The sequence below is a fragment of the Chanodichthys erythropterus genome, chromosome 10 (assembly GCF_024489055.1).
Source record: "Chanodichthys erythropterus isolate Z2021 chromosome 10, ASM2448905v1, whole genome shotgun sequence".
Taxonomy (NCBI): Eukaryota; Metazoa; Chordata; class Actinopteri; order Cypriniformes; family Xenocyprididae; genus Chanodichthys; species Chanodichthys erythropterus.
The window spans coordinates 10,056,607-10,083,437 of NC_090230.1; the positions used below are offsets into that span (position 1 = coordinate 10,056,607).

A 26,831-nucleotide genomic window follows, 5' to 3' on the forward strand; every position below is an offset into this window, starting at 1 on the left:
AGAGAAGATGTTTTTGTTTGTTGTAATCGTTATCGTTGTTGTCGACTCACAGTTATGACAGGTGGCTCCTGTGTACCCTGTTCCCGAGCAGTCACAGAAGAATGTGTTCCAGGACTGAGAACATTCCCCATCATGCTCACAATAGTTAGGAAGACATCTGCAAGACAAATAAGATTTCTGATCAAAATTTAAGAGTACTTACTATACGGCACAGTGGAAAATGCATAATCCAATTACACAAATCACACAAGTGACACACTGTGACATACAGTACAATATCAAGCGATAATGCATTTTGTGCTCGGAGGGATTTAAGGACGTGGCATCAATCAATAACCACAAGTGACTATTAGGGAATAGATGAGCAAGGCTGAAAGCTCACAAAGGATGCATCAATTTTGCGACAGACTGAACGCGCACTCAAGGATGAGAACGGTGGACAAGTGATGAAAGATTGAGAATGTGATGAAGTTAAATCTGAAGCCAAGAACCAAACTTCCTCTTGCTGTCTCTGTTGGGATGAGCCTTATTGTCAAATAGGTACAAGCAATATATTGACTATTAGCGACTCTTGAAATGACTAACAAGTTCTTATCATACATTTGACATCCTGCCTTTTAATTGCATAGATAAAGCTAAGATTTTTATTGTTTGATCCCCTTCTCATCGGCAGGTACAAAAAAAAAAAAAACAAACAAAAATCTAGATGCATATGATGCATTATTCATAAAAATCACTTAATGAAGCACTAATGACAAACTAATAACTTCAGAAAGGAAACTTTGCTGAAATTGAATTTCCGAAGACAATAATACACAAGCGACTTAATGCAAAGCATATGCTAAATACCTGGATGTAAAAATGCTAATTAAAACTGTAACACAACTGAACTCCCTTGTTAAAATATAATTCAACAAAACCATCTGGGTATGTATTTAGCTCTAAAATTACGATCTCTTCTGAAGCGCCACTTTGTCAGTGAAACAATAAAGACTATTGAATCTGAAAGGTGTGTTAATGTTCTAACAGTTTCTGTCACTAGAAGAAAATTGAATAATTGAATTCACTAATCAAATTCTGTACAAAATATTAATACCTGCAGAGGTGAGGAAAAAGAACTTTAAAGAATCTTAAGATGCTTGATTGCTACTTTGATTAATTTAGAGTGCAGAGAGGGAACAAAAGATCAGGATAATGAGAAGAAGAAGAAAACACAGCTGTCATACTCCATTGTGGCAGAAATAACTCATATCCATGTAGCGTGTGATGAGGAAAGGGAGGAGAGAAATGACAACCGTCTCGCCTCATAGGCCGCAGGATTGCGGCCGTGTCTGAAACTCAGCAGAGGTCGATTCTAAACCAGCGTGAGCTGATCTCAGCACTAACGGATGAACAATGAAGGATGAAAGTTGAAACTCTAAAATATGTTGGAATATTTTAGATTTAATTTTTTCTATTGCCATTTTAAAAAGTGTGTCCATACCAGACCGGGAAGTGGAATCTGAAAGTTAGCAATGATGGAGTCTTGACATATCCCAATGGTAACGCTTCATTTTCAAGTCTATCATTATTTTAAATTTCTGCTGTAACTTCATTCCTGTTAACCTCCATTAAATTACTACATTAACTAATTGACAGGATTTTAGTAATGCTGTATTACCTATAACAGTAGCCCAAAACTATGAAACAACTAAGGCATTACAAAGACATTAAATCATTTTAAATAAACCAATGAATCGTGCACACTAAGTGTGATGAGGGAGGGAGTACAGGAATAACAACCGTCTCGCCGCACTGGCTGCAAGATTGCGGACATCACTGAAACTCAGCAGAGGTCGATCTACATCGGTGCCGGCTGATCTCAGCGCTAACTGACGAGCAATGCAGGATGAAACCTGACTAAATTAAGTTAAACCCTGAAATTTGTTTGAATACATCTTAATTGTGTCTTTCCGCAATGTTAAGCACAAGAGTACAAAGGCCAGTCTTTTTGAAAAGAAAAAAAAAAAGTGCTTGGTAGAGAAAGGAGTGAAAAGGGGCCACGGACAGTAACCAAAGGATATCTAAAGTGCTGTGGTGCGAATCTTCATTCAACCATAGTGAGTGTGATTAAAGATTATCCTCAACTCTCTCATTCTCATTTTATTCGCTTATTTCTGCTATGCACCTCATCTGGGTAGCACCAAGGCAATGTGGGTAGCATCACCACTCGGGATCACCAAGGACCGCTATATATTTTTGCCCACAAACCAGTTCCTTCCCACTGGTGCTATTCAGGGAGGGGAGTTGTTGGCAGAAGCTGAGGTGTCTTGGCCCAGTGGCCTCTGTCCAAATCTCTATTGATCTTCCTTGACATATCAAACTGCAGTCAGCTGGCGAGGACAGGGTCTTCAGGCCTAGCCATTGGTTAGTCAGAGTCATAAAGAGACAATGAAAGTGATGAAAAAAATAAAACAGGAGATGGCATGCTATAGAGTGAGAAAGGAATATTGCTAGAGACGGGGAGAAGTGTCTGAAGTACAGCTAGGCTAGGTCTACACAAATAATTAAGGATGGTGATCAAAGGCCATCAGAGAGAAGCATACCTTTTTCAGACTTTCTATCTTATTCTAGAGGACAGCCAAAACCCACAACTGCCCTCACTTATCTTCATTTACTCTGATAAGCTTTACTGAAGCGAAAACAGCCTTGGTACTCAACAAGCTTCATGTGGTTCTTAATGATGTTGCATCTCGAAGTCTGATTTGTCCCTCAAATGATTGTTTATGTGTTTGTCCTTGGCTTGGCTAGACAGTCATAATTCAACAGCATTCAGGATCATTGGATCAAGATGATGTTCCCCTACTCTGGCTGCTGCTTACAGACCAATCACCGGTAACCAATGACAATTTACTCTGGGTGCTGCTTCCCAACCTTTGTGACATCCATCACTTGGACGTAAGAGGAGATGGCGACCTGTATTACTGGAAAAGCATAACGGGCAATAAGGATCAATGTGGGTAACTTGCGCACATGACCATCAGTTTTAAGGTGCTGTCACATTTACTGTTGTTCAGAGAGAATTTTCCTGGCCGAAATCCAGTCATTTAAATAGGAATCCAGGCAGTCGGGAATTTGGTGTGAGTGTGAGAGCTTACACCACATAGATTTCGCTCATGTTCAAGTGGGTCACACAAATTCATAGTGATGACCAACAGAAAGATGCTTGGTGTGAAAGTGACTTCTTTATGAGCGGTGCTTCATACAGCGCTAAACTATAGACAATGGACCTTTTTTGCCAGCAAAATTTTAGCAAAATGTGACCGCACCTTTACAACAGTCAGTTATTATTTGCGGAGACTGTATAAATCAGTAGGAAGTGCCATGAATCCTACCTGTCCCAATATTCTCATGACTTCTCCTATAGAACAACCATTTTTCCATAGCAAGTTCTAAATATAACTTTTACCAAAATGACACCAAATGGCAAATGTGTTGAAGATGCTGTGAGGCAGTCAGTTTACAAACTGATGAGCTGTTTCAATACTAAAGCAGTTTATTCAGTGTATTAAGGCATTTTTTACATTGACCTTCATTCATACAGAACTATCTTCTGCCGTGTTACACCTTTTTGAGTTAACCTTGAAAGCTTTCCGTGCGGGAATGGCTCAGATGACATACCCCTACTCTGGATGCTGTTGACTGATCAATCAGAATTCACCATCACTCTGACATGTACCTATTCTGGATGCTGTTCACCTACCCATCAAAATTAACTACCACCCTGACATGCCCCTGCTTTGGATGCTTTCCAACCCGAATAGCCAGAAATAACCATCACTATGCCATGGCCCTGTTCTGGATGCTGCTCACCAACCCATTAGAGTTTTCTAACACAATTTATTGAGTGTACTGGGGCAACTCCTCCAATGAATTTTGTACAATAAGAGCTACCAATTTTTCAGCCTTTCTCATACCTTAAACTTGAAGACTTAACCCTGCTGCAAGTGCTCTGTTGACATGCCTCTAATCTGGATTCTGGTTCTTGAGCAACCAGAAATGCACTTATTCTGGGTGCTGCTTAACTACCCATCAAAATTAACTAACACCCTAATGTACCTATTCTCTTGATGCTCTCCAAACCTTTAGCAATGACCATCACAACGATGTGCCCCTACTCTGGTTACCTACAGTTACCTACTCATCAGAACGAACCATAATTCTGACTTGCTCCTATTCTCGTTGCTGCTCATCAGCCCGTCAGAGCTGACCATCATTCAAGCCCCTACCATGGTTGCTGCAAAGCAACCCATCAGAATTAAGCATCATTCTGATGTTCCCCTACTTTGGATGCTGCTCACCAACCCATCAGAATTACTCTTAGGTATAGCACTCTGAAAAGAAGTGTCAAAAAGTTGTCAATAGATAGGACAACTAGGAATAGCTAGCTAGCCTAAATTCTGAACAGTCCACACTAACTTTTCTGTCAAATTGCATAACAAAGTGCATAATCTCACAATTTAAAATACTTTGAGGTCCCAAAGAATTGAGGTCCCAAAGCAGCTAAGATTGAGTACAACTTCTCAACAAAATCATTAACCAAAGGGAAGAAACCTTAAATCTAAATGTTTCACATGTTTTAGTTCAACATCTGCTACCATGAAGGCCAAGGTGGTTTCTTGTGAACAATTAAACTTGTCACAACATAATTTTGGCCTGTTTTGGATCTGAGGTGATGGTTGGTCAAAAGAGCATTTCAAATTTTGTTTGACAAGGGCACATCAGACTGAGTGGGTCGTGGATGCATGCCTGTAACTGCCTTTTTCCCCTGGAACGTTCACAGCATGTTGGCAGAGCTGAAATCACAATTCATCCCCACGCCGGCCCTGCCAACAGTCATTTGCCCAGGTGCCAGGTCTGAGCATTTGCTCTGTGAAGAATGTGGCATACGTTGCCAGAAAGACCTGCAGAGACGAGACTGACAGGAGAGAATTTACGATCTCATCCTCCCTCCTTTTGCCTGGCTAGCGTTCCCTTTCAGTAATGCTCTTTCCTAAACCTCTCTCTCTCTCTCTCTCTCTCTCTCTCTCTTTTCTCCCCTGACTATCTTTCTCTTTGTCTAATGCTCTTTCCCTAACCTTACTAGCTAGATGGCGTTCTTTTTGACTTTCACTTTTCACTTTATCTAATGCTCTTACCCTAATCTAACTAAACTCATTTTTTCAAGTCTTTCCTTCTTTCTTCCATCTATCCACCTATCTATTTCATTCTGTCATACTTTCATTCATCCTTCCTTTGTCCTCTTTTTTAACCCTTTTAACCTTCTATTTCATCCCACCATCCTTCAGTAGATTATTCTTTCTTTCTTACATCCATCCTTGTTTTATACTTTCATACTTCCATCATCAATTTAACCTTTTTCTTTCTTTCTTTCTTTCTTTCTTTCTTTCTTTCTTTCTTTCTTTCTTTCTTTCTTTCTTTCTTTCTTTCTTTCTTTCTTTCTTTCTTTCTTTATTTCTTTCTTTCTTTCTTTCTTTCTTTCTTCAATTTTCCATTATTTTCTTATTTCTTTCATCCTTCCTTTATTATTCATCCCTCCATCATTCAGTACACTAGTCTTTCTTTCATTCTTTCATTTTTATTCTTTATTTCTTTTGTCCTTCATCAATTTATCCATTATTTTCTTATTTCTTTCATCCTTCCTTTCATCCCTCCATCCTTCAGTACACTAGTCTTTCATTACTTTTCATTCTTTCGTTCTTTCTTTTTTTCATAAATGCATCTATTATTTTCTTATTTCTTTCATCCTTTATTTATTATTCGTCCCTCCATCATTCGGTACACTAGACTTTCATTCTCTTTCATTCTTCATTTATTTCGTCCTTCATCAATGTATATGTTATTTTCTTATTTCTTTCATCCCTCCATCCTTCAGTATACTAATCTTTCTTTCATTTTCTTTCATTCTTTTGTTCTTTCATTCTTTATTTCTTTCATCCTTCATCAATTTATACATTATTTTCTTATTTCTTTCATCCTTTATTTCATCACTCCATTATTCAGTAAACTAGTCTTTTTCTTTCTTTCTTTCTTTCTTTCTTTCTTTCTTTCTTTCTTTCTTTCTTTCTTTCTTTCTTTCTTTCTTTCTTTCTTTCTTTCTTTCTTCAATTTATCAATTTTTCTTATTTATTTCATCCTTCCTTTATTATTCATCTCTCCATCATTCAGTCCACTAGTCTTTCTTTTATTCTCTTTCATTTTTTCATTCATTATTCTTTCATCCTTCAACAATTTATTAATTATTTTCTTATTTCTTTCATCCTTCTTTTCTTTTATCCATCTATCCTTCAGTACACTAGTCTTTCTTTCTTTCTTTCTTTCTTTCTTTCTTTCTTTCTTTCTTTCTTTCTTTCTTTCTTTCTTTCTTTCTTTCTTTCTTTCTTTCTTTCTTTCTTTCTTTCTTTCTTTCTTTGTCTAATACTCTTACCCTAGCTTTCTCTCACCTCCACCCAAACGCTTCTGCCTAGCATTCTCTCTCTGTCATTCTGCCTCATTTTTATTCCTCCCTTTTATCTCTCGCTTGTGTGTGCCATAAAGTAGACCATGGAAAACAGACCATGGAAAACAGGCCAGGATGCTGAGGGATAAAGGATAATGGGGGAATTATCACATCTGTTCATTCCTTCATTTCAATTAATTCTGATATTATATCATTCATAAAGCAAGCAGCAGTGTTGAGTACTATGGTATCATATTCACAAGGAGAACACATACATACAGAACAGCGATCCTTTGCCCAAACACATATTCAAATAATACTTTTTAAAGCAGTTTTCCTTTTTAACTGTGATCTCAAGTCTCCCAGCTTGCTAATTACATCTAATTCCTTGCACTCTTATAACACCTAACAAATGTGTTATAAAGGTTGTATGCTTGTTTGATGCTGCATTTTTAAACTTTGCCCACATCTTTTGCGCTCATGCAGATTACACTAGTGTTAAATAAACTTAAATGTTTGAGGTTGGTTTGTTATTCACGTAAACATCGCATTAACCTTCAGTCCTCTTGGGCAAGGTGTGAAGCATTATCGCGCATCTGAAGTTTCAGGCAAAAAGGTGAATCCCAATTAGCTTGCAGATCACTGGCATGGATTTTAACACTATTCTACGTTGTTGTGAAACTGTGCTTCTTTGTGTCACTCATTACTGTATCTCATAATGAGTGAATCACATTAATTTATTTAAAAAGCCACTATTCATTAGCATATCAAACAGAATGACTAATGGATATATACCTGTCATGAATGCCACAGATGTCAAACTGGAGCTTGCTGTAGTTTCCCAGCGAGCCTTGCTGCACCAGGTAGAAGTTGATTGGCTGGTTGTTAATGATAACAGAACGCATGCAGCCTTGATAGGCCAGTGTCGGATTCCGACAGCCCTGATTGGTTAACACAGATGGGCAACCTGTTAAAAAGACATAACAGATAATAAATATCAATAATGTAGCAGTGCAACAAATGTTAATAGAACTTCTCTTTTGTAGTTAACGTTAAATGCAAAGCTTTATCTTCTCACTGACTATATTTTGACAATATATTTTGTTTATTTATCCCCTGAGTGACTATGTTTTGGCTATACAAAGCTCTTTTATTCATAAGTGTGGTGTCAGTCTTGTCTGGCTATCACCAGAACAAGCTCAATTTAAAATTGAACATTGGTCTGGGGAGTTTTCTATGTATTTTCTACTGCACATGAGGTGTGATCAACAAGCATTATTCACGTAATTGGATAGTCCTTCAACCAATCAGATCAATGATCCGGGTGACGCACTTTGCAGAGCGATGCGAAAACTCCAGACAGGTTTAGTTTGTATTGGTTTGTAGCATTGATCAGCGGTTTGCAGAAGCAACAATGGCATCGAGCGATTTTTGCAGGTTGTGCAAAAAAAAACATGAAAGTGAGTGATATTTACACCCACTCGAGTGATTTGTTTGCTAAACTAAAGAAGTCATTCAGCATCATCGAGATGTTAAAAGGAATTGGATTGACGGTCGTGCTTGCCGTCGCTTCTCTGTCGTCATCATGTTATACCCGCCAATAGCGAGCAAGGTGGATAAAGCCAGTCTGTGATTGGTTCCCGCAAAAGTGTAACAGAAGCAGTAGAAATGAATGTATGGGTTTCCAGACTGAGTTGCCGGACGGAATCAAATCGCCAGCAGATCAGGCTGGATTTACCCAGTCTATATCAGTCACAATAAGTGAATGTTTTAATAGTTGCAGAATGCAGCCTTTCCTTCTCTGCATCATGATAAAGAAAATAGGGAGTTGGGGGCTTAATTGTCATGAAAACAATCTTAATGATCCTAAAATACTGTAGGCTTCACTTTGTTTATGCAAAATATAATTTCATATTTCTTTCCTTTTAATTTTGTGGCGAAGTGTGACGTACTCTTGAAACTAAAACATCTGATAATTCATCATAAAATGTGGATCATAAAGTAACAAATAAGTTGATATTGTGATTACAGCCCACACATTCCATTTACATATTTAGTTACATCAAATTATGATTTATATTAGTTAATGCTTTTAATTGTAAAACTAACCCTTAACTAATCTGAATGCCCTAGCACCCTACCGCCAATTAGCACACTCTTCCCAGGCTGTGCGATCTCCTTCAGCTGCATGGTGGATGGTGGCTCATCGTCCACTGAGAGGGAAACTTGGAAACCTCCCACGCTAATGGACACCGTGTGCCACTGCCCGTCACTCAGAGCCTGACCTGGCAGAGGAAGACACAGAGCGGTGTTACGCCTCAAACGCTGTGCATTAATCAGGGCGAATGATTGACAGATTTGGGGTTTGTGCGCTGGAGCTCAACGAGTTAATCTGCATATGTCAGCCCAGCAGAGAATCCACTATTCCCCTTGAGAGGGACGTGCAGAGATTCAGTTTGCCGTCTGCGATGGCAGCTTGCCAGGCAGCCACATCCAAAATTCAGTCGACATACAGGTGTGCCTGCCAAATAGTGTTTTACAACTAAAAATCCTGTTTGAATTCTCGGTAAACGCTTTTAGGGCAAATGTGTGCTCGCGGGATTGGATTTTGTTCATGTTGTTGTATATTGAAGACGCACATGTGAAGAAAAACGAGTAACCTTGTATATTAATCCCTTGGAGAGACTTCCCTTTCACATCTGTTGTTCTTAATATGAGCTAATTAAAGTTAGACAAAATGCGCAGTTGTTTCGACAGTGATTTGCAGTGACAAAACAACTACAAAAGACTTGGTATATTTGAGACAACATAATAATAATAATAATAATAGTAATAATTACTTTTATTATTATTATCAGTACTATTGTTGTTATTATTAACAATAATTATTATATTATATTGTTAAAGGTGCCATCGAATGGAAAATTGAATTTACCTCGGCATAGTTGAATAACAAGAGATCAGTACATGGGAATGACATACAGTGAGTCTCAAACACCATTGTTTCCTCCTTCTTATGTAAATCTCATTTGTTTAAAGGACATCCGAAGAACAGGCGAACCTCAACATAACACAGACTGTTACGTAACAGTCGGGATCATTAATATGTACGCCCCCAATATTTGCATATGCCAGCCCATGTTCAAGGCATTAGACAAGGGCAGCCAGTATTAACGTCTGGATCTGTGCACAGCTGAATCATCAGACTAGGTAAGCAAACAAGGACAATAGCGAAAAATGGCAGATAATAACTGACATGATCCATGATATCATGATATTTTTTAGTGATATTTGTAAATTGTCTTTCTAAATGTTTCGTTAGCATGTTGCTAATGTACTGTTAAATGTTGTTAAAGTTACCATCGTTTATTACTGTATTCACGGAGACAAGAGCCGTCGCTATTTTCATTTTTAAACACTTGCAGTCTGTAAAATTCATAAACACAACTTCATTCTTTATAAATCTCTCCAACAGTGTGTAATGTTAGCTTTAGCCTGTTAGCCACGGAGCACTATCAAACTCATTCAGAATCAAATGTAAACATCCAAATAAATACTATACTCACATGATCTGATGTATGCATGCAGCATGCATGACGAACACTTTGTAAAGATCCATTTTGAGAGTTATATTAGCTGTGTGAACTTTGTTTATGCTGTTTAAGGCAAGCGCGAGCTCCGGGGGCGGGGAGCGTGAGGAATTAAAGGGGCCGCAGCCTGAATCGGTGCATTTCTAATTATGCCCCAAAATAGGCAGTTAAAAAAATGTATAAAAAAAAAATCTATGGGGTATTTTGAGCTGAAACTTCACAGACACATTCAGGGGACACGTTAGACTAATATTACATCTTTTAAAAAAAACGTTCGATGGCACCTTTTATACTACTACCACTACTGCTAATAATAATCATAGAAAATTATTATTAACAATAGCAATATTACTAATATTATATTTTAAATGAAGCTTATTTTTCTCCTACTTATAACATTAAAGTAAGGTTAATAATATAACTCAAATTAGGGTTATGCAAAAATGAGTAGACCCCACTGAAAGTCTCTGGAGCAAAGTTAAATTTTTGACTACAAATGTCTAATTTAGCAAGAATTCACTGCACACTGCAGAGGAATGGCATGCATGGATGCTGTCCACGAAAGAAGCCTTTCCTAAAGCCCAGGCACAAAAAAGCCCGCCTAGAGTTTGCCAGGGCCCATGCTGACATACTCTGGAGTGATGAGACCAAGATAAATGTGTTTGGAACTGATGGCTTCACAAAGGACAAAGGACTTTGAGGAATACAAAGAAAAATGCATGGTGCCTACAGTGAAACATGGTGGTGGCAGTGTCCTTATGTGGGGTTGCATGAGAGCTGCTGGTGTCGGGGAGCTGCATTTCATTGATGGCATCATGATTTCACAGATGTACTGCTCTATACTGAAAGAGAAGATGCTACTATCACTCTGTGCCCTTGGTCGTTGTGTGCACTTTTCCAACATGACAATGATCCTAAACACATTTCTAAAGAAGAACAGGGTGAAAGTGATTCAGTGGCTCCTGATCTGAACCCAATCAAACACCTATGGGGAATTCTGAAGAGACAAGTTGAGCATCACTCTCCATCCAGCATCCAGTCTCTAAAAGAGGTCATTCTTGAAGAATGGAAAAAGATAGATGTTGCAAAATGTTGCAAACTTGTTCATTCCTTGCCTAGAAGAATTGGTGCGGTCATTAAAAATCATGGAGGCCATACAAAGTAATAGATGTAGTAGTGTTTGTTGTGGGGTGTACTCATTTTTGCATCACCCTAATTTGAGTAAAATTGAAAAATCTGTAATCTAAGTTATATTATTAACCTTTCATGTTATAAGTTGAACAGATGTTATATTAAACTTAGTCTTGTCAACATTTTGGAAATTGTTTTTGTGTTCACTGAGATATTGTTTAAAATGATACTTTTCAAAGGGGGTGTACTCATTTACGATGAGCACTATATAGTCCGTAGATTGTTTGTTGTGGAAGCATCAAAATAGCAGATATTAAGCAGACTGTCTACTAACACTCTAATGAGAGTGGTTGACATGTAGTTGCTGTAAGTTACTTGTCTAAAGTGGAAATAATGTGTTACTGAATTTGGTTGCGTGGTTAGGTTACTTAGGAAACTGGTAACCATAAACTACACCTTTTGGAAGATTTTGAATGAAGTATTTAATGATGGAGTGAATAAATAAAAAATAAAGTAATAAATGTATATAAATAAATAAATGAATAAAAATAAATAAAAAATATTATTATTAATAATATTATTATTACTAATTGTAATAATTTTTGGGATATTATTATTTTAATTGCAACATTATTTGGTGTTTTTTGAACAAGTGGATAAAGATGACAACCGGAAGGTTATAGGTTCAAATCCCACAAGCTGAGCTCCAGAAATTTACATTTACAAAAGTACATGTCTCACCGATGACTATGTCAGAACTTTGAAGTGCTGATCTGTAGTGCGTGAATCTAAGCTGCCCATGAATGAGAAGCAAAAGCAGTCTTTCAGACTCTCTCCTCAGCCAGGCTGACAGTAACATCCCTTCCCGGTTCCACGTTCGGAACTGGAAGGTCACCGACAGTGTTTCTGTGGCAGCATCCAGTGGAAGCGATAAAAAACTGCTGCTGGAACTCAGAAAGGTGGCGCAAACCAGTTGAGCATCTGAGCAGGTAAAAGTCACGTTCCCCTGAAAAGACAGGTTATGATTTGGAAGGTTAGTTGTTAAAACTGAGAAAAAAAGATCAACTTATGGTTGCGCAATGGTATTTTTGGGTGAACTATTCCTTTAAGGACAAATGTAGAAAATATTTCAGTGTTTACACAAAAACAAACAATTTTCCCCAAATCTAAACACAAAGCCATGCAGAAATATGTTCCTTTCCTTCTCTGACAGGTTTTGCCGGCAGGCAGGCAAACGGAGCGACAGGGGAATAAACAGTAAGTCAAATGTCAGGACTTCGAAGACTGCAGGTCTCCACGGAAACAGAATAGGGGTCTGTTTTTAGACCAACAGTCCAATGGCACTGGACTATATAGTGGACAATCCATTGATCCGTCTTCCTGTGTGGTCTCAGACAGCAAACCACAACAGGGCCGGCTCCAGACTGTCGGACTATTGCACGGGGAACTGTTAGAGGAAATACAACGTGTTTGGATTCTTTAAGTAAGGAAGGTGACAGAGAGCTAGCTAAACACAATCCAATAAAACCCCAAACACCACAGAAACACCCCAAGCTTGTGGTGACATACTCGGCCCCATCTCGAAGGAAATAAACTTGAATAAAGGGTTAGTTCACCCAAAAATGAAATGTCTGTCATTAATTACTCACCATCATGTCGTAAGACCTTTGTTTATCTTTGGAACACAAATTAAGATATTTTGATGAAATCTTAGAGGTTTTTATCCTCCACTGAAAGCAACAAAATTACCGTCATTCAAGGTCCAGAAAAGTAGTAAAAACATTGTTAAAACAGTCAACGTGACTACAGTGGTTCAACCTTAATTTTATGAAGCGACGAGAATACTTTTTGTGTGCAAAAATAAAACAAAAATAACAACTTTATTCAACAAATTCGTATCTCCCTTGTCATTTTCATATGCTATTCACGTTGCAGAGCCTCTGCGTTTATGTCTGTATGCCAGCTCAGTTCATAAATAGAATATGGGAATGAAGGGAGAGACGAATTTGTTGAATAAAGTCAAATGTAATTTCATTGCTTTCAGTGAAAAAAAAAAAAAAAAAAATCTCGGATTTCATCAAAACATCTTAAAGGGAACCCATGGTATTAAGATTTGTATGGCTTAATATAACGTAAATGATGTCTCTTACTGATATATGTAGTAAAAAAAACCCATGAAAGATTTACATTTGCACAATGGGCGGCGCCATTTTGTTTAGGTGCACAGAGTGTTCTATGTCGATGACGTCAAATGGTTGCACTCACTGAGCTGCTGATCAGGGACGTGCACAGGGGGGTTGCTCAGGTTGCCCGGGCAACTGCCCATATGCCCTTCTCGACTCACGTTGCCCTTCCGAGGTGAAAAAAAAAAAAAAAAAAATCGTACAATGGATGCAGAATTTCACGTAGGCCTAGATAAAAAAATCGCAAAGCCTCATTCACTTCCATATTCGGGCACCCGTCCGAAAGTGAAAGTCAGTAGGGGAAGCCGGGCAAACTCTCTTTACGTGGCTGCAGCGCTGCACGCGACCGGCACCTGAGCCGAGTCTGCATGAGCGGCACTAGAAGGAGATTGTCGCGGTTGTTGGGTGAGACGACTTAACGTTGTCGGAAAGGTGAGTAAGGTTATAATCGTTAACGAAAACGAACCCAAAAAAATGAAAACTAAGTGGGAAAAAACATCGTCGTTAACTGAAATAAAAATAAAAACGAGGCATTACAAAAAAACGATAACTAACCAAAACTGTAATGTGTGTTTGGCAAAACTAACTAAAAAATAATACAATTATAGATTAAATGTCTTTGGTTTTCGTCTTTGTCAATGTCTTTCATAGAGCAAATGTTCAGCTGCATTTCATTTCCCTGCGTCTCTCACTCACGCATCTCTCTCACATACTCGCGCGACCCCCCCCCCCCCCCCCCCCCCTCTGTGCACACCGCACCTCCATGAGAACGAGTGTTGGAAGAAAGTTCGCGAAAGGCTGGTATCTCGTGAAAACCTTTACACAATCACACATTAAAAAGTGGTATAAAAATATTTTTAATTCTGAATAGCCTATAATTTTGTCAGTGTGTTAATGTCAATCCGAGAAGCGATTGCTACTTTAGAAAGTCAACTAGACACAAGTTTGAGGTAAAATGTACTTGGGTTGTCGATGTCAAAACACTATTTAAGCTGTGATTCAAGTAAGGAATAATTGACGACGGGCCGTTGAATTATTAGAAAAATAATGCACACCTGGGCCGTTTTTTTTTTTTTTTTTTTTTTTTTTTTTTACACATTGTGCTGCTTTTGGTTGTAACTTTTCAGTCGATGGACAACAAGAGAAACGATGTAAGCCTTTACTGCTTTACAAGCGATAAGAGGAGGGAAAAAAAAAGGGAAGTTGTGAAGAATGTGGATGAATAAAACTTCCTAACTACATCTTTGTTCTCTCCACTTGATGCCTTTGATATGCCTTTTCATCTGTATGTTTTAGTGCAACGGTAATCTAGTAACACATACAAGTCTTAATATCTGCGGGGTTCCTTTTAAAACCCAATCAGCCTTTTCAATATGAGCCAGAGTGCAAAATAAGTGAGGATGAAAGCATCAAAGACGTGCAATGTCTCTGTGGCTATTCGATCTACTATTGTATGATTGACGTGTAAAAATCGTCTGATCACCTGAATGCATACACAAAGTTAAACATGCTGAGAAGATGCTACTGTTTTATGCGATCACAGATATCTCGTGCATCACAGCGCACACAAGCTTTGAGGCAGTCTGTTTCAATCGAGATTATATTATATATATATGTTATATAGGCTGCCCTCGTCAGTCTCCATGACAGGTGTGGCATGGTTAAAGCATACACTTATATCCATCGGCAACTGTAAGCTCTTTCAGTTGCTGTGGTCTACTAAAAGCCTCAAAGGCATCAGGTCTAAAGTGAAGAGGACAAAGGTGTGGGCGTTTAGGAAGTTTTATTCGTCCATATTCTTCACAACTTAACATTCATTTCTCCTCTTATTGCTAGCAGTGAAAACTTGCATTGCTTCTCTTGTTGCCCTTCGACTGGAAACTACAACCAAAAGCTGCACAATGTGGCATCGTATATTATATTTCGAGTTGATATACGGTAAAAATAACAACAGTAGCTCACCAAGTGCAACCATTTGACGTCATCGACATAGAACTGTGCACCTAAACAAAATGGCGCCGCCCATTGTCCAAACATGTCATGGATGTTTAAATAATGTACATTTTTCATGGGTTTTCTACTACATATTTCAGTAAGAGACATCATTTAAATGATAACATACAAGTCTTAATACCAGGGGTTCCCTTTAATTTGTGTTCCGAAGATGAATGAAGGCCTTACAGATTTGGAATGACATGAGGGTGAGTAATAAAAGACAGAATTTTCATTTTTGGGTGAACTAACTCTTTAAAGCCAACAGGAAACATCTTTCATATTTGCATTTTTCTTCTGTAATGAAGTATGTCTGAGTAAAACAATACTTTATAAGTATATAAATCAATATTCATTTTTTTTAATACTGTCAAATCAATTACACACACACACACGTACACAAATATATATATATATATATATATATATCTATATATATGTGTGTGTGTGTGTGTGTGTGTGTGTGTGTGTGTGTGTGTGTTAGATGTGATTAAAAAAGAAAATAAATAAATATTTAGGAAATAAAATAATAAGAAAGTAATTAAATACTGTTATTATTATTTATTAATTACCACTTTAATATTAATATTAAGCAATTTTTAATATTAATATTTAATATTAAGTTTTCAGATATTTTAAATTATATTTATTTGCACAAACCAGAATATATTCTTATATATTTAATTATAAATATATAAGATTAATATATTTTTTTTTATAACTACACAGTATAATTTTCGAAAACAAAGTGATTTTTTATGAAATTTTTCTTCTGAAGTAAATTCCAAGAAGCTGAAATATGAAATATGAAACACTTTACAATAAGGTTCATTAACTAACATGAACTAACCATGAGCAATACATTTGTTACTGTATTTACTAATCTTTGTTAACGTTAGTTAATGAAAATAGTTGTTCATTGTTTGTTCATGTTAGTTCACAGTGCATTAACTACTGTTAATAAGATTTTAATAATGTATTAGTAAATGTTGAAATTAACATTAACAAAGATTAATAAATGCTGTAGAAGTGCAGTTCATTATTAGTTCGTTAACTAATGTAGTTAACTAATGTTAACTAATGAACCTTTTTGAAAAGTGTTACCTGAAATATTTTACTAGTAAAAAAAATAAATAAAAAAATGATTTTTCACCTATGGTGTCAAAACTCAAAAACCTAATCAAATTAAACTGATTAGGATACATCCAAACGTAATATAACAGACATAAAAAAAAAAAAAAAAGAAATTAAAAAGACTTTTTGACCCCAGTAATCCCAGACAGTGCATTCCAATAAGTCCCACTATGATTGTGCTAGTCGCTCAAGAGACACCATGCCTCATTGCCTGGCCCTAATTGGGCTCCAAAGGCCCCTTAGGAGCCTGTATATTTGCCTCACTGAAAACTTACTGCATAATTGAGAGAGAGAGCCAGAGAGAGAGCGGAGGTGTCCGCTGTGAAATTCTCAGAGGGTGGCACAGACTAAGTGGGACTCGGTCCTCTCCGTCATTAGTACCAGAGTCCCGCTGAACTCCCTCCCAGTCCATTAAAGGATGCAATATCCAGCATGTGGGCCAGATTAATGGCTGGAGTGATTAGCTGTGCTCTGGTGTAGTCCACTGCACTGATGTGACATGATATGACAGTGGACGACAAGCCATTACACATAATCACAGTGGGGAAATGGGCACTAACAATACCAGACCAGAAGAATAGGATCTTGTGAAAGTTACTTGATTTAGAGGACTGTGATTCCTTGTGGAAACTGTGAACTGGGAAAATTTGGAACAATAAAGCAGGACTGTGGATTTATATTCTGGTGCTGCATCATTAAAAGTCAATCAATCAATCAATCAATCAATCAATCAATCAATCAATCAATCAATCAATCAATCAATCAATCAATCAATCAATCAATCAATCAATCAATCAATCAATCAATCAATCAATCAATCATCTATCTATCTATCTATCTATCTATCTATCTATCTATCTATCTATCTATCTATCTATCTATCTATCTATCTATCTATCTATCTATCTATCTATCTATCTATCTATCTATCTATCTATCTATCTATCTAACAATTATATATTGTACATTTAAAGCAAATATCTCAATACAACCAAATGTTAAATAAGACGGACATTTGAACATCACAGTTGTAATGTAGCGAGATGAAGAAGTAGAAATGTGTTGTAACTAGGGCTGGGCGATGTATCGAATGCTTTTGTCACGCGCATTTCTTCAGTAAAGCCGGTTCCCTGATTACCGCTAAATCGCCATCACCTGCTTTCAAATGAAGCGGCATTTAATAGACAGAGCCGTAGTTCACTGATAAGACACGCAATAACGCGTTCAATATCGATATGTATCGCCGTCGATATTGAACGCGATATTGCGTGTCTTATCAGTGAACTACGGCTCTGTCTATTAAATGCCGCTTCATTTGAAAGCAGGTGATGGCGATTTAGCGGCAATCAGGGAACCGGCTTTACTGAAGAAATGCGCGTGACAAAAGCATTCGATACATCGCCCAGCCCTAGTTGTAACACAAAGTCATCCCTCTCATTAAAACCCCTCCTTCATTTCAAAATGACTGTAATTTAGTCCCCAGACCTTTCGCGAGGTACGATTTTATGAGGTATTTCGTCAGTGGATCATTTATGAGGCGTAATCCAAGGCCTGAGCAGCTCTTGGAGACTGATTGCCCACCTTGTAAAAGATATTTTAATGACACGGCTCTCAGCGCTGTGGGAATAATGTGGACAAAACCACAATTCATTCTCTTAAAAAGCTCCCTTGTGGTGCCATAGTATACTGGCAATGGCTCAAAAAAATCTGAACCACTCCATTTCGCTCCCTGCTGCCCAGTTCCACAGAGAACTACGCCAGCGTTAAGATGCATTTCTGCAAAAATTCTGGTTAAAACTAATGAGAATGAAAATATAAATAAATCTCTCTACAAACACTGTTTGTGCCCCAACTATGAAAATTCATCACAATCCACAAACTTGGCTGCAGAATGTTCTGGCGCCTCTCCATGCTGGTGCTATTAGGGAGAAATCACTAAATACTCAGGTCAAGAACCATTCATTATGGAGTGGATGGGATTGCTAATTCATCAAGACCTGTGGTGATTTTTCCTAATTTATAGTTTTTCATGGCCTGACAACAACAATAACTATTGTATGAGATTATCAATAGTAAATGTGAAAGATAAGCATCCTCACCACACTGTAGATCTGAGGTTTGCGTCGTTTGGCTAGGTCGATGATGTTGACACCGTTGTAGTAGAGGTTCTCCATACATCCATGGAAGTTTTTCCGCAGGAACGTGCCTGGTTTTCCAGGAAGAGGGATGCCTCCAAAACTGAGCTTTGTGAAATGAATAAAAAACAACAGCGATGGAGAGGTTTTACAACACAGCGAGAAATGCATCCAATCATTAGTCAAGTGATTTGGCACCTGAGTTGTTATACTCTTAACCAATCAAAAATACTTGATTATGGTCACCATGATACCAATCTTTAAACCAACATGTTACAGATTACATGTAGTCAAGCATTTATCCAGGTCCAGATGAAATCTGCAGAATTTTATGCACTGCTTTGAGGCAAATCTAAATAAAAAATAAATAAATAAAATATTGTTATTATTATTTTCTTTACTTGTATAGCATATTTAATGCTCTTCAAAGTGCAACAAACGATGTAAACATCAAACAAATAAACACTATTAATGTTGTTTTTATCATATTTTGCTTGCATAGCGTATTTCATAAAATGCACTTCAAAGAGCAACACATAAACAACAAACAAAAAACAGACAACACAAATTGTCTGGAGATCAAAGGAGACAAAACTGACTACAATGGATAATTTTTAAAATTATTAATTAATAATAATAATAAATTAATACATTTATTCTATATCTCTTAAAATAATGCATTAATAAATTTATTAAAACTAATAAATTAAACATTCAGCTTATTATAAATTGATTCTAGGTAGCATTTCATTTGACAAAAATCTGTATTTCAGTATAAAAAAAGAGTTACTTTTTCCATATGGATCTGCTAAGCATACTTTACAAAAATGTAATAAAACAATGCAAGTAATCAAATACATTCTCACCTCATAATCGACTTCCAGCGAATCATCGAGCCCACCTGTCCTCACGTGTTTGGTTAGTCTGTCCACAGTGAAATTGATCTGTTTGTTAAATCGCTCGATCAGGACGGAGTGCCAATGCTGGTCGTCCAGAAGACTACCCAGAAACACAGAGACATGGCCACTGCTGGGGTGCGTCTTAGCGTCATCTTGAAAGAGAAGACAGAGATAGTTTACTAGCAACACTACACAGGGGCATGCAAATGTAAACCCTTTAAACTGTCGCTCTGCATTGACAAAAGTTGTCTTTTAGAAACTGTACAGTGGTGCGTTTCCCGAAAGCATTGTTAGCCAACTATGATTGCAATTTCTGGCGTTACAAATGCAGTTCAATGATTTGGCATTTCCCGAAACCATAGTTCCAGCGAACATTCACAAGCTTACGTGGTTGGAACTACAGCTCCCAAGCTGTGGCTAGAAGCATTTCTTATTAAATGACATGTGGATTTAAATGCTCTTGGACACAATTAGCAAACTAACATTTAGTACCTTCTATATCTTTCATTCTATAAAAAAAAAAAAAAAAAAATAATATATATATATATATATATATATATATATATATATATATATATATATATATATATATATATATATATAAATTAACTGTATATAAAACTGTATATAAATGTTAATCTATATACAATATTAGCATGTCAACAATCAGCGCGTTTTTTGCGCATATGCATAATATAGTATGGAGACAAATGAGGGAACCTGTGATGAATCAAACATCAAATAAAGCAAAATGACATGGAACAACAACAGTGAAGTAGTCATTGGGTGCCATGTTTGTTACAGCAGCATCTGGAGATTTTTTTTTCAAACTTATTTTTAAGCTTTTCATCTAATATTTAAATTTTATTTGAATTTAACTTTATTTTGATTAACAAAAAACTATTTTAATAGTATTAAAGTATGTTTACAGGACAACAATGTACAAAAAAATATATATATATTTTTTCTTTCACATTTTTAAAAAATTTGCATACAGACGACATTGTTGTCAAAACAATCCCTGTTCACATGGATCTTTGAAAACAAGTAAAAACTGTATTATTCATGCCAGGCCAGTAGTTGGCGATGTCACTCTGTAAAGAAACACTACACACCTACAGACTGAATAAACTTGTAATATGTGCGCATGACGCCAGTTTTCACAAATTCATGTTTTTGTAGTTTACATAGAGACAATGTAAAAAAAAGAAAAAAAAGAAAAAGTTTGCATTTTCAGGCCTCCAATACAGGTGCACACTTAACAAATAAATATATTTCATGCTGCCAAATGAATTGAAAAAAAATATATTGTTGGAAACAAACATTTTATCAGTTGCTAATTTTATAGCAACTTTATAATGGGCAACCTTATAAAGAAAATTATCAAACAGTCTTTTTTTTTTTTAGCACATTTTCACATAAATAGCTTGGGAAAGGTGTGCCATGTGCCGTTTCCTCTGTTTGATCCTTCTGAACTTCCTGGAAAGAAACCTGCTGTACTGATGATAAAAGAGCAGAAAGAACAGAGTATCTTGACAAAGTGAGAGAAGACTGTCAGGAACATGTTCAGCTCATATTTCACCACAAAATCAAAAGTATTATATTTTGCATAAAGAAAACGGAGCCTATTTTTATAGCATCATTAACATTTTTTTTTTCATCGTGATATTAATTGCATGACAATTAAGCAAATCTTCCTCCCGAAGTGACAGTGATGGAAAAAAAGGTACATATTTAATATGATAATATTTGTTGCAATCTCTTCAAAGTTTTTGCATTCCATTCAACTGTGTAGATAGAACCTTATTGTTTTCTAAATTAAAAGTCCCAAAATGTGCACTACCGTTCAAAAGATTAATCCAGTCTTCAGTGTCACATGATCCTTAAGAAATCATTTTAATATGCTGATTTGCTGCTCAAGAAACATTTTTTTGTGTACAGATGTACAAAATATTTGGGTACAATATATATTTTTTTTTTCCAGGATTCTTTGATGAATAGAAAGTTCAAACGAACAGCATTTATTTGAAATATAATATTTTGTTACATTTTAAATGGAACGGTAGTGTAAAATGTTACAAAACACTTTGTATTTCAGATAAATGCTGTTCTAAAAAACTTTCTATTCATCAAGGAATCCTGAAAAAAAAGTATACAACTGTTTTTAACATTGATAATAATAATAAATGTTTCTTGAGCAGCAAATCATCATATTAAAATGATTTCTTAAGGATCATGTGACACTGAAGACTGGAGTAATGATGCTGAAAATACAGCTTTGCCATCACAAGAATAAATTACATTTTCAAATATTTTCAAATAGAAAACAGTTATTTTAAATTGCAATAATATTTCACAATATTGCTGATTTTACTGTATTTTTAATTAAATAAATGCAGCCTTGGTGAGCAGACGAAACTTCTTTTAAAGACATTAAAAATCTTACCGATCCCAAACTTTTGAACGGTAGTGTACACAACATTAAAAAAAAAAAAAAAACATGTTTTTGCCCACATTTTTCATGAGCTGAACCCAAAGACCTACGACTTTTTCTATATAAACAAAAGGCCTATTTCTCTCAAATATTGTTCACAAATCTGTCTAAATCTGTGTTAGTGAGCAGTTCTTCTTTGCCGAGATAGCCTTAGGCTGACCACAATAAAAGGCCAAAGATCTTTGAGTTCACCTCATGAAAATGGCAAAAGCAAAAGTGTTGCTTTTATCATTTTGTTCAGTGTATATATATATATATATATATATATATATATATATATATATATCTATATCTATATATATATATATATACATATATATATATATGAAAATTGTCTCGCAAAGCAAAAGTTCTTAATGGTCCTAAATATATGATCTTTTCCAATTTTGGAGCAAAACATGAATCAGACACATTTTAGTGAGATTCACATGTGAAGGTGACAAAATGCAGCGTTTGAAATTATCTTTGATAGCTTTCAGCCGGAGAGTGAATGCAAATGTAAAAAAACAAAAACAAAACAAAAACGTCCTGATAAACAGCATCAACATAATCTTCGGCTCAGTATACTTGGCAATCAGAGCTTGCCGCCGCTCTTAGTGTAATATACAGCTTATTCCATCTGACTGCTGGTGCTAATTGAACATGAGGCTCAGAAAGCTCAGGGACACTACACTAGACCACTCTTTGTGACAGCTCCATACACTTATATGTGATTACGCCACAGATTTGGCCTCTTAATCAAATCTTTGTTTCACAACTGCCTCTCATGTGATTACCATAAGATGCTACGATTGTGTCTGTGAACACTTCCTCTTGCTGCAATGATAGGAGAGCTCTACAGAACCCATAGATGTGGAATAACCTAAACGTCAGTGTGAATCTCTTGCAAAGATCACAAAATCTGAGTTTTGTTGTTTTTAATTCACATCTATTAGCTTTGAGGTTAAGCTGTACACTTAAATGTTGTTTTGCTTAACCTTTTTTACAGAAATGAAAACAGCTAAAGAATGATTCCCATTGATATAGGGTGCAGGAAAGCAACTGAGGGTTTTAAAACTCTCAAGTATGTTTATTCGTAAAATTAATAATGCAATACTGAAATTTATATAACCAGAAAGTATTCAAATAAAATAATTCAAAGTAGAAAAAAAGTGAAATTTGCCCAATTGTTGACCCGAGAAATGTTATGTAAATGCCTGGTTTAGCGTCCCTTGATGCATCACATTGTGTTACGAATGTCTGCCACAATTCAGAACACAAAAATGCACGAAATTAGCTTTTCCGAAGCATTAGCATCTACATGCTTGTGTAGAATATGTTTCAGGCCTCCCACTTGATTTTTGAGTTTATAAGGCTAGAGACCTCTTGCTCACCCAGATTGATATGCAGGGCCAGTCGGCCCTTATGCAGCTCTAGTGTTATGTAATCGCCCCTTTGTCCCTCTCCATGCACAAGGACCCCGTCCGCACGCTGGCTCTTAAACCGCAGAGAGATGACGTCTTTCACCGTGCTGGTGGACTTCTGATTGAACCGATACAGCAAAGAGCTTCTGCCATTGAAGTCTGCGACATCCGACTCTGAGAAATGGAAGGGGAAAAATTAATCTGCATCATGGTCATAAATACCAAGAAAGATAAATATGCAAAATTGAGCTTATTTATTATAACTTTTTATATTGTGCATTATTCATCAATAAATGTTTTCATAATGTTTTATAAACAAAGCAAAGAGAAAAAGAAAAATTGTGCAAAAACAAAGTAAACCAAAGCTACACAAAAGCAAAGGAAAGAAAAACAAAACAAAAGACAAAAACAAAGAAAAACAAAACAAAAAGCAAAGCAAAACAAAACAAAGCAAAAACAAAAAGCAAAACAAAAAGCAAAGCAAAGCAAAAAACAAAACAAAAACGAAAAAGCTTTGAGCTTTGGAAAAGTGTTTTGTTATTTGTATATACATACAAAATAATAATAATGTTTCATCATTTAATAATATTTAATATTTAATTTAACACATTAAAAGCACTGATGAAGTCTCTGAATAAGACCTGTCTTGAGAGTTAAGGTCAGTTTATTTATCTTATTTTCTTTTTAAAAATGTTGGCCAGAATTTAAAGAGAAATGAAGCCTGTCTTAAAGCAACCTTTCAGAACAAATTCTACCCTGGGCAGTAAAAGGCAGAAATGTGGATTTTGACCCGGGCTTGGAGGTCAGACATTACATTTTGCTCTCTTTCTCCATCTCTCCTCATCGGACACAGGAGTGCGAGAGACTGAAGCTAACTAGCCATGACAAGCAAAGCCGTGCAAAGAGCTTGGAGCCGTCTGCTGAATATAGAACTAACACAGAGGGTCCAGGAACATCAGCAAGTGCAATGAGGCTGAGTTAGATAAAGTAAGGAGATCAGACGAGAATGTGTTTGGTTTTCACTTTTTGCATGAGTTGAGTCTTTCATTCTTAGATGCATAACAATAATCAAATCACCATAGAAGTTACATAAACAATGACCCTGAGAACTGAAAGGATAGAAAGAAGTTGAAAATACTGCCAGGTTTAGCAGTAAAAAAAATGCATATTGTATAAACCTTCCTGAGGGGAAAGAACAAAAACAATGAAGTTCAAACTCTCGACTGCATCTGAACTCATGCCAGACGGCTCGCTAAACACAACACACAGTGGAATCACATCATGGTTGAATGATTTGTTATTTAGGATTGTGTATGGCAAAATAAAATTCTGAAATAAATATTAGATGAAATACAAACTAAACGAAAATTAGAATTGTTGCCAAAGCCAGTAACTAAAATGAGTTTAAGTTGGAGAAATAGATAAACTAAAACTGAACAAAAACTGAAATAAAAATAAATGAAACCTGCACAATTTAACCTGTCTAATAAAAAATATAAAAAAATAAAAGTTTATTTAAAATATTAATAAAAACAGGTATATATAATTAATATTAATATAACACTAGATCCAATGAATTTCTGATGGATAAAAACAAACAACAAACAAACAAATACATACATACATACATAAAGCCCATCTACTTATTTTTCACTTTGAAAATCTTATATTGGATTAATTTAATTAATTTAAGATTAATAAGACACAAATTCTAAAATATACTGCAGGCAATTGACATTTAACATTGACTTTAAATATATTTTATATTTAATATAAATAATATTGTTTTACACTTAGCTGATGATGTAGGTCTTATTTATTGTTAATGATGATGACTTAAATATAACGTTAAATGGTTAAAATAATATAGATTGCAACCACAACAACAACAACAACAACAACAATAATAATATTGCAATCAGTAATACTGGTCTTGACAGTCCTTGGTATCAGATTGAAAATAACTTCATACCATATTTACTCTTTTATTTCACAAAAATTGTAATGCATTTTCCCCCATCACTTAGAACAGAAAGTATGTGGGAAAATTGTGCATATCCTGTGTGGGCCTATTTATTGCTTAAAGACACACATGCAATGTCGTCCACAAACTCAGAATTAGACCTCACTTTATCTGTGGCTCTCTTGGTGGCATCAACACAGCAGTGTTCCAGTGTGAATTAATGACTGTACAGGGACACACACACTTAGAGAACGTATCCTCTTGCTACACACTCCCCATTTCAGACATACACACACAAACAGTTTATACCACAAAGCCACGGCCTTAAATTGCAGTTAGCAGCAGAGGCGCTTGACAGATTTAAAACTAATTGACTTCAGGAGCATTCGGGAGTGCATGAATAAGGCCAACGCACCGCTGAGGACGTCCGGTTTATTCTCCAGAAGAGAAATATGAATGGAGGGAGACCAGGCGCTATCCTGAATGCATGCTTTCTCTCTGTCTCTTTCTCTTTCTAAGTCTCAGACATGTTTGATTTATTTTGCCCCGCGTTTGACGCCAAGTTTTTTTTTTCCACCCCTTTCATGTTTTTCCTCTTTATTTCTTCCCTGGAGTTTAGGTTAACAGACATGTTCATATGCAGGGGTGTGAAGTAACAAATTAAGTAGTTTTTAATCAGAAATTGTACTTTTTGAAGTAGTTTAAAAATGGTGTACTTTTTCTTGAGCACATTTTAAGTGATGATCCGTTTATGGTCACTTAATTTCAGTTTTATCCATCAATGTGATTAGATAGAGAGAGAATAATTGATTTTGTGATTCCCGTCCAGTCGAATCAAATCAAATCACATATAGAAAACTTGAACCACAACAGTAGATGGCGCCAACTGCTGTTAATCATGGCTGCCGTGGAAGAACATCCTTCAAGCATCAATTCAATTGAGGTATCAGCATTTAATTCATTCTCTAATTTGAAACATATTAAGGTAAATTTCTGATTTCTGCTTATGTGTACGCATCAAAGGGTTAGTATACTGAAATTGGAGGGCCAGAGTATGCACCTTATTGATGACCCATAGCGTTATACTGCATCTCTGTCAGCGGGAGATGTAATAAATCTACAGTTCGTTTATAACCAACTTTTTTTTTTTTTTTTTTTTTTAATTTTTTTGTTCCAATTCATATAATCCACCTTCATTTAGTGAGTGAACTATACAAAAAAAAAAAATTAACATTTAAGTTGAAAAATGACATGCATAATAACAGAAAAATCATTATTAAAGAGTTGTGATATCAGTTAAATAGATTAATCTAAGAAATAAATAATAAATAAATAAATAAATAAATAAATTAATTAATTAATTAATTATACAGGCCAATTAATAAATATTTAGATTCCAATGTTTTATTTTAACAGATATTCTAATGAC

General features: G+C 36.0%; 1 protein-coding gene across 1 annotated transcript in view; it reads right to left on the reverse strand.

The window, feature by feature from the left end:
- Nucleotides 1-26,831, reverse strand: part of cntnap5b (contactin associated protein family member 5b) — a 104,620-nt gene that overhangs the window by 30,349 nt on the left and 47,440 nt on the right. The window contains exons 5-11 of the mRNA XM_067398577.1: nt 23,410-23,613; nt 19,510-19,694; nt 18,608-18,751; nt 11,941-12,205; nt 8,620-8,763; nt 7,274-7,445; nt 51-157 (exon numbers count right to left, since the gene is read on the reverse strand). Coding sequence (XP_067254678.1) covers nt 51-157; nt 7,274-7,445; nt 8,620-8,763; nt 11,941-12,205; nt 18,608-18,751; nt 19,510-19,694; nt 23,410-23,613 — 1,221 coding nt within the window. The remainder of the gene's footprint in view (nt 1-50; nt 158-7,273; nt 7,446-8,619; nt 8,764-11,940; nt 12,206-18,607; nt 18,752-19,509; nt 19,695-23,409; nt 23,614-26,831) is intronic.